The following is a 17,598-nucleotide window of genomic DNA, read 5'->3' as shown; positions in this document are numbered from 1 at the left end:
GCCCATTATCCAGTTCCAGCTCACAGTTTCAGGGTAGAGGAATTGTGATCACGAGGGAGTAGGGGCCCTGTCTGGGTAAGGACTAGAGTACAAATCAGAAGGGCACTGAACACAGCTTTGCCCAGATCACATCATCTTAGAAGCATTGGAAAATAACAGATCCCCAGAACTAACTGTGAAAACAGCAGGACATAAAAGCCTAAAGCTCAGAACAATCAACCCATCCCCTTTACCTTCCAAAGGTAAACAGGGTCCAGCTCTAACAAAAGGCCCAAAGTCAAGAAGTAGGGAAGAAAAAAAATGAACAAACAGCAAAAAGAATTTGAACATAAAACTCTACTATGGTGACAGAGAAATTTAAGGCAATAATGAAAAAAATTAACAGCTTAGTAAAAGAGGCACAAAAAGCACTGAAGAAAATAACTCCTTGAAATCAGAATTGGACAAGTGGTAAAAGAAGTACAAATCCTCATTGAAGAAATTAATAACTTAAAAATTAGAATTTGTCAAGTGGAAGCTAATAACTCCATGAAACATCAAGAAACAACAAAACAAAATTAAATAAACAAAATTTTAAAATTAAAAGAAAATGTGAAATATCTCACAGATAAAATATTTAACCCAAAAACCAATAAAAAGAGATAATTTAAGAATTCCTGGACTATCTGAAAGCTCTTATTTTTTAAAAGAGCCTAGATATCATATTTATAGACAATATAAAAGAAAACTACCCAGATATCTTAGAACCAAAGGGCAAAATAAAAATTGAAAGACCCCATTATTTGCCTCCTAAAACAGATCTCAAAATGAAAATTCCCGGAGCTCTCAGTTCAAAGAGAAAATACTGAAAAGAGCCAGCAAGAAACAATTCAAATACCATGGAGCCATAGTCAAGATGACATAAAATTTATCAGCTCCCACAATAAAGGAGTGAAAGGCAAAGAACGTAGTATTATAATCAAGAATAACCTACCCAGGAAAATTGAGTATAATCTTTTGGAGGAAAAATGGGAATTTAATAAAATAGATTACTTCCAAGCATTCCTGATGAAAGATCAGAGTTTCTTTCTTTCTTTTCTTTTTCTTTTTTTTTTTTGTGGAGCAATGAAGATTAAGTGACTTGCCCAGGGTCACACAGCTAGTAAGTGTCAATTGACTGGGGCTGGATTTGAACTCAGGTCCTTTTGAATCCAGGACTGGGCTTTATCCACTGTGCCACCTAGCTTCCCCTGAAAAGACTAGAGTTTAAAAGAAAATTTTACATTCAAGCACAGGACTCAAGAAAAGCAGAAAAGGGTAAACAGGGGTAAGAAATCATAGGGAAATTAACAAGGTTAGTTTATATTTATAATTTGTATGTTTACATTCTAAGGTGGGAAGGTGATACATGTAACCTCTAAGAATGTTATTATTATCAGGGCAGTTAGAAGGAGTCTACTTGGACATAGGGCATATGTGTGGGCCTATTACTTATAGATGATCTCAAAAGAAAAATGAAAGGCTGAGAAAGAGGGATGTACTAGGAGAAGAAGGAAGGGAGAGGAAGAATGATCTCATATAAAAGAGATGTGTGTGGAAGAATTTTTACAATAGAGGAAATGCAGGGGGAGGAGGCAAGGCTTGAACTGTACTCTCATCTGAACTGGTTCAAAGAAAAGAATACACGCGCACGCACACACACACACACACACACACACACACACACCACATAAACATAGAGTTGGGTATCAAAATTTATCTTGCCCAATAGGAAGTAGGAGGGGAAGGGGCTATTAGAACAGTGAGGAATGATAAGAGCGATGGTAGATTAAGGAAGGCAGTGGTCATAAGTAAAAGGTCTATTGAAAAGGAAACAAGGTAGAAAAAGAGAATGATAAATAGAAGAGGATAGGATGAAGGGAAATATACAGTTAGCAACCATAACTGTGAATGTGAGTAGGATAGAATCACCCATAAAGTGAAAAAAGATAGCAGAATAGATTAGAAACCAGAATCCAATAATATATTGTTTATAAACCATTCTCTTGAAACAGAAAGATATATATGGAGTTAAAATAAGACACTGAAGCAGAATCTACTATGTCTTACCTAAAACTAAAAAAAGAAGTTGCAATCATGAACAAAGCAAAAGAAAAAAAATAGACCTAATTAAAAGAACCAAGAAATCACTCTGCAAAAAGGTACCTAAGGCAACAATACTAAACATATATGCACTAAATGATATAGCATCCAAATTCTTGAATAAAAGTTAAATGAATTACAGGAGGAAATAGAAAAGCTGCCAGTGGGGACCTCAATTGGCCTTTTTCAGAGCTAGTAAATCTAAACATAAAATAAATAAGAAAGAAAAAGGAGGATGAATAGAATTTTAGAAAAGTTAGATATGATAGATTTCTGGGGGAAAAACTGAATGGCAATTAAAAAGGAATATATCTTTTTAAAAGCTGTACATGGCACCTGCACAAAATTTGACCATGTGATGGAGCACAAAATCCTCAAAAACAAATGCTGAGCAGCAGAAATATTAAATGTATGCTTTTTAGATCACAATATAGTGAAAATCACATTCAATGAAGTGCCTTTGAAGCATAGATTAAAAATTAATTGGAAACTAAATAACCTGATCTTAAAGAATGAGTGTCCAAAGAATAAATCACAGAAATAGTTAATAATTTTATTAAAGATAATGACAATGAGGTAACATGCCAAAATATCTGGGATGCAGACAAAGCAGTACTTAGAGAAATATTTACATCTCTAAACATTTACATCAATAAAAAGAGAACAGATTAATGAAGTAGCCATACAACAACAACAATAAAAAATTTAGGAAAAATAAATTTAAATAAATTTAAAATATCCAATTATAAACACCAAAATAGAAATCCTAAAATTCAAGGTAGAAATCAATAACATTGAAAGTTTAAAAAATTGAACTAGTAAATAAAATTAGGATGTGGTTTTATTGGGGGAAATAAAATAGATAAATCAATGGTTAATTTGATTTAAAAAAGAAAAAAGCAAAACAAATTACCAGTATCAAAAATGAAAAAGGTAAATGCCCACCCAAAGAAGATGAAATTAAAGCAGTCCTTAGGAACCAAATTGCCCACTTGTATCCCAATCAATTTGAGAATCTAGATTAGCAGAAGAGGAAAGAGAATACTTAAATACTTAAATAGCCCTACCATAGAAAAATAAATTAAACAAGTCATAAATGAGATCCCCAAGGGAAAAAAAAAATAGAACCAGATGGATTTGCAAGTAAATTTTACCAAAAATTTAAAGAATAATTAATTCCAATACTATATAAATTATTTGAAAGAAATAGGTAAAGGAGTCCTACCAAATTCCATCTTTGATACAAATATGGTTTTGATATCTAAACTAGAGAGAGCAAAAAGAGAGGAAAAAAGAGGGCCCCTCATGAATATTGATGCAAAAACGTTTAAAAATACTAGCAAGTAGATTACAACAACACATTGCAAATATCATTCATGTTGGATTTATATGAGGAATGCAAGACTGGTTCAGTATTAAGGAATTTATGAATATAATTGATATACCAATCATAAAAAATAATAAAAATTATATATTTATAGTAATAGATGTGAAAAAAGCTTTTGACAAACTACAACATCCACTCCTATTTAAAACACTAGAAAGTATAGGAATAGAGCCTTTTTAAACAATGTTAGTACTATCTCTTTTAAATTTTTTATTTTATATTTTTTCCAATTGCATGGAAAATAATTTTTAACATTTAAAAAAATTTTGAGTTCCAAATTCTTTCTCATACTACCTAATCTCACCCCTCCTTGACAAGGCAAGCAAATTGATATAGATTATATATGTTCAGGCATGCAAAAAATATGTCTAAATTATCCATGTTGCAAAAGGAAAAACAGACCCAAAACCCAATGAAAAATAAATTTTTAAAAAAGTGTGCTTCAATCTGCATTCAGATTCCATCAGTTCTTTCCCTGGAGGTCGATATCATTTTTCATCATAAGTTTTATTCATTTTAAGTTATATTTATTTAGTTCTGAGATGGAAAAGTTGAGGTTCCCTACTAGTATAGTTTTACTATTTTCTCCTGTAACTCATTTAACTTTTCCTTTAAGAATCGGATGCTATACCATTTGTCACATATATTTTTAGTATTCATATTACTTCATTGTCTATTTACCTTTTAGCAAAATGAAGCTTCCTTGCTGTGTCTGGAGTCAGGAAGACCTGCGTTCAAATCTAGCCTCAGACATTTGCTGTGTGACCCTGGGCAAGTCACTCAATTTCTCTTTTCCTTAATCAATTGGAGAAGGAAATGGCAAATCATTCCAGTATCTTTGCCAAGAAAATCCCTTGGACAGTATTGATGTGCTATGGTCCACAGGGTCATAAAGAGTTAGAAATGACTGAACAACAACAACAAATTCCCCTGTTTATCTTTGTAAATTAGATCTACTTTTACTTTGTCTGAGATCATGATTGTTACCCCTGCTGGTTTTACATCAGCTGAAGTATAAAAGACTCTGCGCCAGTCCCTTATTTTTTAATCTGTGTGTGTCTGTTTCAAATGCGTGGGTTTTTTTAAACAACATATTGTTGGATTCTGTTTTTTTTTCCTATCCACTTTGCTATTGGATTTCACTTTATGGGTGAGTTTATCCTATTCACATTCACAGTTATGATTACTAACTGTATATTTCCTTCCATCCTCTTTCCCTGTTTATCCCTCTCTTTCTCTCTCCCTTATCTTATCCCTCCTCAAAAGTCTATTTTGCTTTTGACCACCACCTCCCTTAATCTGCTCTCTTTCTATCATCTTCCCTTTCATTCCCCGCTTCCCTTCTTATTTCCCTGTAGAGCAAGATATTTCTATACCCAAATGAAAGTTTATGTTCCTTCCCCTATAAAAGCCTTTTCTTTCTTTTTTCTTTTACTTTTTTCTTTCTTTATTTCTTTTTTTTTTTTGGTGAGGCAATTAGAGTTAAGTGCCTTGCCCAGGATCACACAGCTAGTAAGTATCAGGTGTCTGGTGCCAGGTTTGAACTCAGGTCCTTCTGATTCCAGGGCCACTGATTTATCCAAAAAGCCCTTTCTTTCATGCCTTTTTTACCTGAGATAATTTACCACATTCTACTTCTCCCTTACTCCTTCTCCCAGTGCATCCCTTTTTGTCACCCTTTAATTTTATTTTTTTTAAATCATCCCATCATAGTCAATTCACTGTCCTAATAATGATAAAGTTCTTAGGAGTTACAAGTATGATCTTCCCAAGTAGGAATGTAAACAGCTTAATTTTATTGAAATCCTTATGATTTCTCTTTGCTGTTTACCTTTTTGTACTTCTCTTGAGTCTTGTATTTAAATGCCAAATTTTCTATTCAGCTCTTTTCTTTTCATCAGGAATGCTTGAAAGTCCTCAATTTCATCAAAAATTCATTTCCCCCCCAGAAAGATTATACTTAGTTTTTCTGGGTAAGTGATTCTTAGTTGTAATCCTAACCCCTTTGCCTTCCAGAAGAAAGCCAAGGCAAGTATCATCTGTAATAAGGATAAACTAGATGCCATCCCAATAAGATCAGATATGAAGTAAGGATATCTATTATCACCACTATTATTCAGTATTGCACTAGAAATGGCAGCTATTACAATAAGACAAGAAAAGGAAATTGAAGGAATAAGATTAGGCAAGGAGGAAATGAAATTATCACTTTTGCAGCTAATTTGATGGTATACTTAGTGAACCCTAGAGAATCAACAACAACAAAAAACTAGTTGAAATAATTAACAAAGTTATTAGCAAAAGTTAAATTAGCAGAGTTGCAGGATAAATAAATACATGTAAAACATCCTCATTTCTACATATTACCAACAAAACCCAGCATCAAGAAATAGAAAGAGAGGGGGCAGCTAGGTGGTGCAGTGGTTAAAGCACTGGTCCTGGACTCAGGAGGACCTAAGTTCAAATCCAGCCACAGACACCTGACACTAGCTCTGTGACCCTGGGCAAGTCACTTAACTTTTTCTTGACTTCCCCCATATGTTTTGCATGCTTTTATATGTGTAATGGGTATCATATTTCTTACTTTCTCAGTGGGTAGGGTTGGGGTGGAAGGAAAGAGGAAAAGAATTTGAAACTGAAAATAAATAATAATAATTGGTAGCATTTATATAGCTCTTTAAGTTTTGGAAAGCATATTACATGCTCTAAGGATGACAGAAATGAACCTTGCCCAAGGTCAAACAACTAGTCATTTATATGAGACAGGGTTTGAACTCAGGTCTTCCTGACTCCAAGTCCAGGACTATCCTGCCAAGATGCAAGAAAACGCCCTAGAGATTAGCAGAATAGTTGGTTCTATAATGTGATTCTAGGATCCACTCCTCTACAGGTTGAGATGGCTCTATGCATAGGAGGAGTTGCCCACACTCTACGAGGTATGGTATTGAGTTGCTCTCCAAAAGCCTTTCCCACCTGTTGAGCTGAAGCCTGAATGTCCACCATTAGAGAGTCCTTCTGGAAAAGAATGTGGGATGGGAGCTGGATGTCCCGAAAGTAAACTTTTCTATTTATGATCTTGTTTGTTGGGTATATTTTAGGGAGCCTCAGCATAGAGCTGGCTCACATCCAACAGTGTTTCTGTCCCTATTTTTCCTACACCAGTTCAGCAGCTGAAATCGCATCTGACTCTTCCCTTCCCCTGAGGCCTCTTTTTTCCTTTGTGGGGGCACTAGAACCTTGATACCACCAACCACCTCTCCTCAGGCTCGTCCACGCCTCCTTACCCTTCCTAGAAAGAGACTTACATAACTCGACACATTTCCTGCAGCTTTTCCCGGGCCTGGAGGCAGGGGTCATTAAACATAAAAAGTTCACTACTGCTGCTTCCTGTAATTCTTCCTGTGGAGTCATCAGCACCAGATATCTTCTGTTTACCTGTAAGGGGGAAAGAAGCAGCTATTGGCTCTTGTATTACTAGTCCATGGAATTCTAGGTGGGGGTCAACAGAGACAGGGATTGCTAGGTCTGGTGGAGAGAAAGTCATTTACAATCAGTCAATAAGCATTTATTAAGCAGTTATAGGCTTTCAAACATCGAGACCTGGGGACCCAAAGACAAAAATAATACTAGCAGCTAGCTAGTCACTGTGCTAAGCACATTACAAATATTATCTTTCTTGATCCTTACAACAAGGACCTTGGGAGAAAGGTACTATGGATAACCCCATTTTACAGTTGAGGAAACTGAGGCAAAAAGAAGTTGTGTCTTCCCCAGAGTCACACAGCTAGTAAGTGTTGAAATCTGGATTTGAACTCAAATCTTCCTAACTCTAATCCCAAAACTCTATCTACTATGCCACCTAAGCTTCCTTATTAAAAGGAAGGAAGGAAGGAAGGAAGGAAGGAAGGAAGGAAGGAAGGAAGGAAGGAAGGAAGGAAGGAAGGAAAGAAGGAAGAACCAATCCACGCCTTCTAGGAGTTTTCTATTGGAATTATGTACATTAATAAGTATAGACAAAATATTAACAAAGGAAATCAAAACAATGGAGCGGCACTACTAGCAAGGGGTGGTGGGAGGTTTAGGGAAAGGTTTCATAGAGAAGAAGGCACTCACATTCGAGTAGAGTTTTGAGGAGGAAAAAAGGTTTCAAAGAAACAGAGGTGGGGCAAGAGTAGGAAAAAATCCTGGTTTGGGGGTCAGAGAAACCTGGACTTTAAACTCAGCTCTATTTATTGTGAAACCTTGAGCAGTTTCCTTAAATTCACAGATCTTCATTTCTTCTGCATAAGGGGGCAGAGGATAGGGAGGGAGAGGGATAGACTAGAGCAGTCTTTCACAAAGTGCAGTCCTCAAGGTCTTTCAGGGGATCTGCTAGATCCAACAATTTCATAATATACTGTTTTTATACATGTGTAATTTTGTAAACATTGCTATATTAATTATTTTGTATAAGAAAACTTGAATAAGAGAAAAAATGAAAGGAAATGAAAATAGCATGTTTCAGTCTGTGTTCAATCAATATCAGTTTTTTTCTTTGGAGGTGGATAGTATGTTTCATCATTAGTCCTTTGGATTGTCTTGGATTATTGTATTGCTGAGAATAATTGTCATTCACAGTTCTTCATCAAATAATATTGTTCTTTCTGTGCACAACATTCACTTGGTTCTGCTTGCTTCACTATATATAAGTTCATGCAAGTCTTTCTAGGCCTTTCTGGAATCATCCTGTTTGTTATTTCTTATAGGACAATAATATTCCATCACCATCTTATACCACAGCTTGTTTAGCCATTCCCTAAATGTTTAGCCATTCCTTTGATTTCCACGTAATATACTGTTTTAATTTCTAATGTGATTGCTATCAATAGATATAACTCACATAAACAAAAGTCCTTGGGGTGTGTGTGTGTGAGGGGGAGAGGAGATACACGTCCCTCTATCATTATTAGGAGTGTACTAGTTGTGTGACCCTAGGCAAGTCCCTTAACCCAATTGTCTCCCCACAAAGGTATAAAGGGGTCCTGAGACCAAAATAGTCGAGATAAATGAGACTAGATGCCACCTCTCAAGTCCTTCCCCCATCTTTAGATCTATGACTTGATCCTATCTATAAAAAATTTATCTCCCTGGTAAAAATCTTATTATTGTGAAAAGGGATCTGGGCAGACAAATTAATTCCCTGGCATGCCTGGATGTTTTACTTATGTAAAATAAACAAATTTGCACTTATGTGTGTCCGTTGTTAAACTTTTTGAGGGGCATTGATTGTGACAAGTGAGGTACTAAGAAGTGTGAAGAGAAACAGGTGAAGTGATCCCTGTCTTGAAGCCATTTACAGTCTAGGGGAGGATACCTACACACCTGAAGGAAGTGAAGTAAATGTAATCCTACAGGGGAGGGAATGACTTCCAGGTGATTGGAATAGGATGACTCCTCATCCCAAGAGAGTTCCAGATTAAGGTCAGAGGACCTAAGTTCAAAATCTGACTCTGTTGATTTCTACCCAGGTGAGCTAGAGGAAATCTGCCTTTAAATCTATGATTCTGGCTAATGTAGGAATTTCTTTTGCTTGACTATCCATATTTGCATTGGGTTTTGGTTTTCTTTCTTTATCAACAGGTGGAAGAGGTGGAAGTGGGAGAAAGGGGATTTGGAACTGAAAATAAAACAAGATTGAATTTTTAAAAATCTATGATCCTGGGGCCAGCTAGGTGGCTCAGTGGATAAATTTCCAGCCTTGGATTCAGGAGGACCTGAGTTCAAATCTAGCTTCAGACACTTGACACTTACTAGCTGTGTGTGACCCTGGGCAAGTCACTTAACCCTCATAGCCCCGTGAAAATGAATAAACAAACAAAAAAACAAAAACAAAACAAAACAAAAATCTATGATCCTTTGTGATGGAAATGGCTTGAAGACATATTGCCTATATGTGTAATCCCAGAACACAGAAGAGACATCTTATCAAATGACTCAGTGTAATAAATAAGCAAATACGGGGCAGCTAGGTGGCAAAGTGGATAAAGCACCGTCCCTGGAGTCAGGAGTTCCTAAGTTCAAATCCGGCCTCAGACACTTAACACTTACTAGCTGTGTGACCCTGGGCAAGTCACTTAACCCCAACTGCCTCATAAATAAATAGATAAATAAATAAATAAGCAAATATGCCTTCTACTACCTGAACAATGTCTTGTTTGTATATAAACAGGGTTGTGATTAATCAAATACCAATCTATTTCAATCTATGAACCCATAGTAGATTTCTGTCCCTCATTTCTTCAATCATGAGCAAATACCAATAGCAAAACCCCGATCACATAGGTGCCTATAAACTTTTTGATGCGAAAAAGATCTCATTTTTAAAAAGATGGGAAACCAGGTGCCTTACAGGTCAACTAGTGACCCAGGGCTTTTTAAACTTTTTCCACTTGCAAGCCCTTTTCACCCAAGAAATTTTTACCTCACCGCGGGTGTATAGGTATATAAAATAGATAATACATAATCATTTGCTGTTGCCAAATTTTTCTCCACCATCCCCCACATTCAGTTACACAGGCTATATAAGTGAATGTGGGGGGGTCATGAAAAATTTGACAGTAAATCTTTTATTTGTATGCCTATTTTATATACCTATCTACTCAGGGTCAGGTAAAAATCTGGGGAGCGGGGAGAAAGGGGTCACCAGTGGAAAAAGTTTAAGAAACCCTGATCTAGCCCAAACTCTTCAGTTTAGAGGTGAGGAAAAGGCCCCAGAGAAGTGAAATTGCTTGACGGGGTCATGCAGGTAGCTTGTAAGAGAACTGAGATTTGAACCCAGCTTCTCTTAATTCCAAAACTTCAGCTCTCTTTCCACTCACTGTAGCATAGTGCCTCCACCATGAACTCTCTGAGAGATAGGTGGTGTCATGCACAGCACTCTCCATTTGGAGGCAAGAAGAAATGAGTTCCAGCCTCTCCTAAGACACTAAAAGTGTGACCCTAAGCTGAGTTCCTTCATCTAAAAGACTTGAATATAATAACGTATGTAAAACGTTTTACAAATTTTAAAGCACTATCATCATTGCCATCTAATCAGGGAGTCAGTGCGTCTATTTCTGGATGAGAAAGGCAAAAGCATCTTGGGTGGTTCCATCCATCCCTACCCCTACCCCCATCCCCATCCCTACCCCTACCTCTACCCCCACCCCCACCTCTACCCCTACCCCTACTTCTACCCCTATCCCTATCCCTACCCCTACCCCTACCCCTACCCCCATCCCTACCCCTACCTCTACCCCCACCCCCACCTCTACCCCTATCCCTACCCCTACCCCTACCCCTACTTCTACCCCTATCCCTACCCCTATCCCTATCCCTATCCCTATCCCTATCCATCTACCTGGGAGTTTTCAGGGGGTGGAATATCACTTACTTATGATACTTGCTCTCCTCTCTTTTGCTCCAGAGAGTGAAAAACTCAAGCACGCATTAGAAGACTGAAACACAAGCTGGTAAGGAGAACTCACTCCTATGGCAGTGAAGACGCTGAGCCGGTTTCCTGAAGCAGAGAATAAAGCTCATGTAGAGGTGAAGTTTTTCCCTTAAGCAATCCACCCAGACCAAAGGCATTAACTTCCCTCAAATCTGTTAAATGTCTACCATGTGACACTTACAGGAAAAACAAAAACAAACAAAAACAACCCAACTATGAAATAATGTCTATTGTAAATCCAGGAATTTACATTCTTATGGGGGAAGATGATAAATACGTATTAAGAGAATAAATACTGTGGTCTTAAACGAAAGGTAATTAGGGAACAAGCTGGGGCAGGATGGGGAGAAGGGAGTCTGAAGACTGTGCCGAAGGTGGTGTTTGAAATGGGTCTTGAAGGACAAGAAGCATCCTGTGAGATGATGAGGAGGAGTGGGTGCATTCTAGGCAAGGGGGAACAGCCAAGGGAGATGAGAATGTCATGTAAGGAAATGAGAGACAGAAAGGCAGTTTCGCCATATCTAAAAGTAGTACAAAAGAGGGATGCTTACACAATGTTTTCTGCAGCTGGATAGGAAGAAAAGAGGCGCATGTGAAAAGTTTTAAAAGCTAAACAGGATTCCCTATTTGATCCTGGAGGTTTCGAGGAGCTACTGAAGTTGCTTGAGTAGGAGAGTGCAATGGTTTAGGAAACTCATTTTGGCAGCTTTTGGAGAAGGACGGTAGACAGAGACTTGGAGTAGGGAAACCAAGAATACTGACCAGGTTATAAACCTGGGTGACTAGAAGAATGGTGATGCTTTTGATCGATATAAGGAAGTCTGTAAGAGGGGTGGGTTTGAGGGGAAGATCCTGGGGAAGGAGGGACTGAGAGAGACAACAATACCATCTGGCAGCTTTCTATTTTAACAAGATTTTCTTGCTAACTCATTAAATTCAGCTGTTTCTCCACTGTTGAAGGTTGGAAATGCCATTCACATTTTCTAGATCTGGGTGTCCTGTGATAAGATACCAGTTACCCTGCCCTGGTTATAACTCCACTCCTAACAATTACTCTTCTTGCATTATGTTTTGGTCCCATTGGCTTGAACAATTAGCTTCAGATCCCACTGCGTTTCTTGCTTACTCTACCATTTCAAGAAAATAGGTTTAGGGAATGTGAAAATTCACTGGGCGGATACCCTGAGGTTCCAGGAGAATGAAGGCTTAAAGCCTGTTTCTTCTTAAGTTCACATGTCTGTACAGTACAGAAGAGGATGAGTTGGGGAGGAATTGTGCCTGGCCCACTTAGTTCTCCACTATTTTGGCCTTCCCGGTACTGTTTTCCTACCTGCTCCTCCTCCCCAGCTCCATCCTCTCATCCTTTAATTGGTATCCACTGGTACATTCCACATCCAAGTGAGTACAAATATTTGATTCTCAAGGCCAAAGTTGACACTGAGTAGTGTTACTAGAAAGTGGTAGTGAATTCAGAGTTTGTCTGGTGCTAGCACAGAATTTCCTCTCCACTCCTATCATTTTCTTAATTATGACTTTATTTACCATGTCTAGGGTGAAATTAATGACTATAGGCCAGTCCTATACATAGGTAGAGTAAGCAGCCACCTAGATAGTGTGATTTGAGAAGTCTGAAAAGCTTCCTTGCTCACTCACCTTCCATTATGCCTGAAATTCCCATTTTTGTTCAAAGGCATTTAAGGCTTCTGGGAAGACTCACAAGTATGATCCCAGTGGTAATACACTGTGCCCTTAGCAACCATTTATACCTTAGCATAAATTAATTTTATCAACTTGGTCCCTAGTGAGGCTCTGGAGAAACGGGAAATAAGATGAGGAACAAAGAAGAAGTCTGTGCAGCTGTAGGCTCTGGGGCAGTCAGAATATAGCAACAACGTAAAAACAACAGCAACAACAACAACACTTGTTGAATGTAAGAGTGAAAAAGAAGGTTCCAGGTGTGAATTTTCCTCTATTTCACTTTTAGGGGATGGTTTCAAGCATTTATATGTATCAAATGTTAAGGATAAGAGTTAAAGAATTGAAATGTTTAGCATTAAAACTGTATTATTGTTGTTCAGTGGTGTCAGACTTTGTGGGTGCATTTGGAGTTTTCTTTGCAGAGAGACTGGAGTAGTTGGTTATTTCCTTCTCCAGCTCATTTTACAGATTAGGAAACTGAGGCAAATAGGGTTAAGTGACTTGCCCAGGGTCATACAGTTGGGATGTATCTGAGGCTGGATTTTAATTCATGAAGATGAGTCTACCTGTTTCCAGGCAAGAAGCGCTATATTCCACCTAGCTGCCCCTGAAATTGCATTAAAACTTCACAAAAATCATCTATAAAAGTTCTCATTTTCAAATTGGTTGACAGATGAAAAAACTGAGGCTCAGACCTAGCTAAGGCACTCAGGTATGGGAGAAATTATTATTAATAATCAAAGATTTGGGGAGATCCAGAGTTTCCTAGTTTTCTATAGTCCTCATTTCAAAGTCCAATCTCTTGAAGGACATTGAATTAACTCTCCTCGATCTTGGTCTGACCATATGTACTTACAAGGAATTTAATCCCATTGTGTTCTACTCAGGTTTGGATGGAGATAAATTCTTTGATTACATTTCTCTAGGCTGGGGGTAATTTAGAAGTAAATGACATAATCAACATTCATTAGACTAGGTACAGCCCCTATTATAATATTCATTCTCTCTCATTACTTGTTAACCAGAGTTGAATACCACCCTCTCGAACACCCACTTTTTGAAGGCCATAAAAGCCTTGAACCCAATGCAATCAGGCTCTTTGGGATTTGATAGTACCACTGACCTCTTTTATTAAAATGTGAGCATTATTTTAAAAATGACTAATTACCCAGAAATTAGGCCTCTCGAACTTTTTTTTTTTTTTTGGTGAAGCAATTGGGGTTAAGTGACTTGACCAGGGTCACACAGCTAGGCCTCTCGAACTTTTTAAAAGTCACAGGTAGTGAGCAACTGACAGCTGGGATTCAAACCCAAGACCTCTGACTCCAAGCCCAATTCATTTCCCACTGTACCATGCTGCCAAATGATCCCTCTTCCTTCCCCCTGGCCCTTTCTCTGTTATGCAAACCCCAGATGGAAAATCCTTTTCCATAGTCAAGAATTGTGTAGAGGGACATATTCTTATAGCAGAAAACCCTGAGACTCAGATTAAGCAGTTTCCCATGTAATAAAGAGTCTCTCAGTTCATTGTAAGTGTTTCGAGGTGCAAAATGCCTAGGAAAATTCTCCCTTCTACAGTTTAGCTTTATCCAAATCCAGTTTTTCTAGAGCAAGGTTTCTTAAATTTTGGGGTGCCCCATACCCCTTTTTGGCAGCAGTCGAAGTCTGTAGACTACCTCTCAGAAAGATATTTTTTAATGAATTAAGATAAAATACACTGAATTACAAAAGAAACATTATATGGAAATAAGGATGTAATCTCTCACCCCCATTCAACTAAACTGACCCTCCTGAAATCAAACCACAGAATGAGCATATTTTTTTTTTGGCAGGGAAATGGGGGTTAAGTGACTTGCCCACAGTCACACAGCTAGTAAGTGTCAAGTGTCTGAGGCTAGATTTGAACTCAGGTCCTCCTGAATCCAGTGCCGGTGCTTTATCCACTGCACCACCTAGATGCCCCTGAATGAGCATAATTTACAAAAAGAATGGAAAACAACTAAGCATCTGATTGCTGGGGGGAAAAATTAACCAAGATCTTGAAAATATAAGTAAATACTTTCGAAGTGGGGATGCTAACAACAAAAAGCATTGAACATTGGCATCAAAGCTAGAGGTTCCCTAGTTTTGTTTGTTTGTTTTGTTTTGTTTTGTTTTGTTTTGTTTTAGGAGACCACTTCTGAGAGAAGGTTACATCTCTGACTATATTTCAATTTATGATTCTGGGGGAAAAAATCACCCTCCCCTTTGAGACTGCTTGGGAGACAGACATCCTTTTTGCTTTCTTTAAGAATAACAACTAAATAGCTCCGTAGCCTTAAAGGGAGGTGGTGTTGGGTTCCTCCCTTCCCCCTGGAAGTTGGGATTGAATTATCTTGCCAAACCTCCTTTCCCCAGGCCAACTGTGTCCAGCATAGATTCTAAAATTATCTCCTTGGCCTTGAGATGCAGGATCTGGCTTGCTTCAACAAACTGCTTTGAAATATCCATGGGGGTTGGACCTGTGAAGGAAAAAAGAAAAATTATTTTTCTCTCAACAATATACCAGTGAACCCAGTGAAGCAGCCCTGGAAATGAGTAGACAGGATAGGCTTGGAGGTCTGGGGGAAGTGGAGGCACAGGGCTCTGAAGGGGTTCCTTGGGAAAGCAGCCAGTGCTCACATAGAAGTGTCCGCCATATTGTGTTTCTACCTTACCTCCCCATTAGGTGCTAGGATTCTGACTCATTCACCTTGGTATACCTTCTATTAGACATTCCACACAAAAAGCAAGGGAATGACAAACAGATCATGTAATGTACATTTATCAGAGCACATTAACAAGAAGAAGCCATCCTATCAGGTGTTTTTACAGAAGCATTTTTTGTTGTTACAAGGAAGGGCTCAGTGGTTTGAGTGGAGAGGGAAGAGTAGGGAAGGTATTTCCACAAACAAGGGCTGCAGAAACAAAATATATCAGAAGAGGGCAGGGAAAGGTTCATCTTTGTTTTGTATCTCCGGTACCTAACACAGTGCCTGGGACATATTAGATACTGTAACGATTGGAATAACGCCACCTGCTGGAGACTTACTGTAGAAGAGTTCCGCCCATGAAGTGAAGGTCTTTGAGGGCAAGACCAGGAGTCTTTTCTTTGGCATCAGGAAGTGACGCAGGCTAGTGGGAGGAGGAAGGAAGAGACTGGCGCTCAGTCTCGCTCTCTTTCCTCGGGACTCTGGCAGAGAAGGGAGCTAAAAATGCGCTCTCCCTTTAATAGATAGGAATCTAGGCCTCTCTCTCTCTCTCTTTATCAAATTCTTATTCTCCTTAATAAATGCTTAAAAGTCTAGCTCTTGCTAAAGCTTATAATTTATTGACAACCACTCATTATATATTTTAGACAGTTTAGCTAGAATTTTAGCCCTTAACAATACATAATAAATGCTTAATGGTTAGTTGATTGAATATATATGCACACACACACACACACACACATATATATATTTATTTATTTTTGGTGGGGCAATGAGGGTTAAGTGACTTGCCCAGGGTCACACAGCTAATAAGTGTCAAGTGTTTGAGGTCGGATTTGAACTCAGGTCCTCCTGAATCCAGGGTTGGTGCTTTATCCACTGTACCACCCAGCTGCCCCCTATATATATATATATATATATATATATATATATATATATATATATATATATATATGTAGGGAGAGAGAGAGAGAGAGAGAGAGAGAGAAATAAGAAGGGAGAGGCATTGGTGGAGGATAAATTGGGGAGGCAGCCACTCAATTACAACTCATAAATCTGGACTGTGTTTGCCTACTCCCTAAGCAGCCCACAATATGCCCAGTTGCCTTGGGCTTGTTGGGGAAGGGAAGAAGGAAAAGGAATAGAAGAAGGGAGGGTAGGAAGAGTAAGTGGTAGATATGGTCTAGAGTTGGGAAGGAAGGACTCTTTGAGAACCCCCAAAGAAGAACCATAACTACTCAAACTTTCTCATTTTACAGATGAAGAATGTGAAATGATTTGCACAGAGGCATACAGGTAATGTCAAATTTTACTTGAACTCAGGTGTTCTGACACCAGAGTAGAGAGATGGGCTGTACAATGAATATGAGGGGTCGAACTTTTCCAGTCGAAGGGCAGATGGTACAATGGTTAGAGCAGTAGGACCCTATGTGGTCGTGGACAAATCGCTTACCTTAAGTCTCAGCTTCTTTATCTACAAAATGAATGATTTGGACTAGAGAACCCAAACATTACCTAGAGGACATAGCATAATACTTAGTCCAAGGGAACCAAGAGTGGTTCCCCCAAAGCCAGGTTTACCTGCTGAGCACTCTATTATCATCTTTAGTTTAAGGGAGAGGAGTTCCGACAGCAAGTGCATTGACTTCTTTTGGAATTTTTGCAGTATCTGCTGGCTGTTGGGCATGGGTTGGATCAAGGATGAGGGCGATGGTGGGTTCTTGGTCATGGGCCTCCTGGAGCCAGGAGAAAAAGGCAAATCCACGGAAGAGGGCTGCCCAAAGTAGACTTCCAGGCCAGTGATCTTGGACACCGATGGGCTAGGGGGTTCCATGATGAGCTCCTCCCATGTGAACTCAAAGATGTTTTTGATGCCCCTGGGCATGATGATGCCCAAGCTCCTGCAGGCGATCAGAAGCCTCGAGATCTCCTCCAGCAGCTTGGGGGCCAGCACCTTGTATTGATGGTACAACTCGCTGTTACTCTTGGCAAAGTTGCTCATGGTGCCAGAAGGTGCATCCTGTGCATCCTGCCTGAAGATACCTTCTGAGTTGGAGAAGGGACCTGGAAAAAAAAAAAGAATTAATGGAGGCAGCGTGAAACAGTAGAAAGAACTCTGACTCTGAAGGCAGAGGTCCTAGGTTCAAATCCTACCTCGGTTTACTCATCTCCTTTCCACAACCTAACTTTGG

General features: G+C 38.8%; 1 protein-coding gene across 1 annotated transcript in view; it reads right to left on the bottom strand.

Moving 5' to 3' along the window:
* Positions 1–17,598, bottom strand: part of C1H3orf20 (chromosome 1 C3orf20 homolog) — a 103,139-nt gene that overhangs the window by 71,775 nt on the left and 13,766 nt on the right. The window contains exons 3-7 of the mRNA XM_044001448.1: positions 16,988–17,470; positions 15,062–15,178; positions 10,929–11,045; positions 8,169–8,174; positions 6,814–6,943 (exon numbers count right to left, since the gene is read on the bottom strand). Of these exons, the coding sequence (XP_043857383.1) occupies positions 6,814–6,943; positions 8,169–8,174; positions 10,929–11,045; positions 15,062–15,178; positions 16,988–17,470 (853 nt within the window). The remainder of the gene's footprint in view (positions 1–6,813; positions 6,944–8,168; positions 8,175–10,928; positions 11,046–15,061; positions 15,179–16,987; positions 17,471–17,598) is intronic.

This window comes from Dromiciops gliroides, chromosome 1 (assembly GCF_019393635.1).
Source record: "Dromiciops gliroides isolate mDroGli1 chromosome 1, mDroGli1.pri, whole genome shotgun sequence".
Taxonomy (NCBI): Eukaryota; Metazoa; Chordata; class Mammalia; order Microbiotheria; family Microbiotheriidae; genus Dromiciops; species Dromiciops gliroides.
The sequence above is the reverse complement of the archived record's forward strand: the minus strand, read 5'-3'. Positions and strand labels throughout refer to the sequence as shown.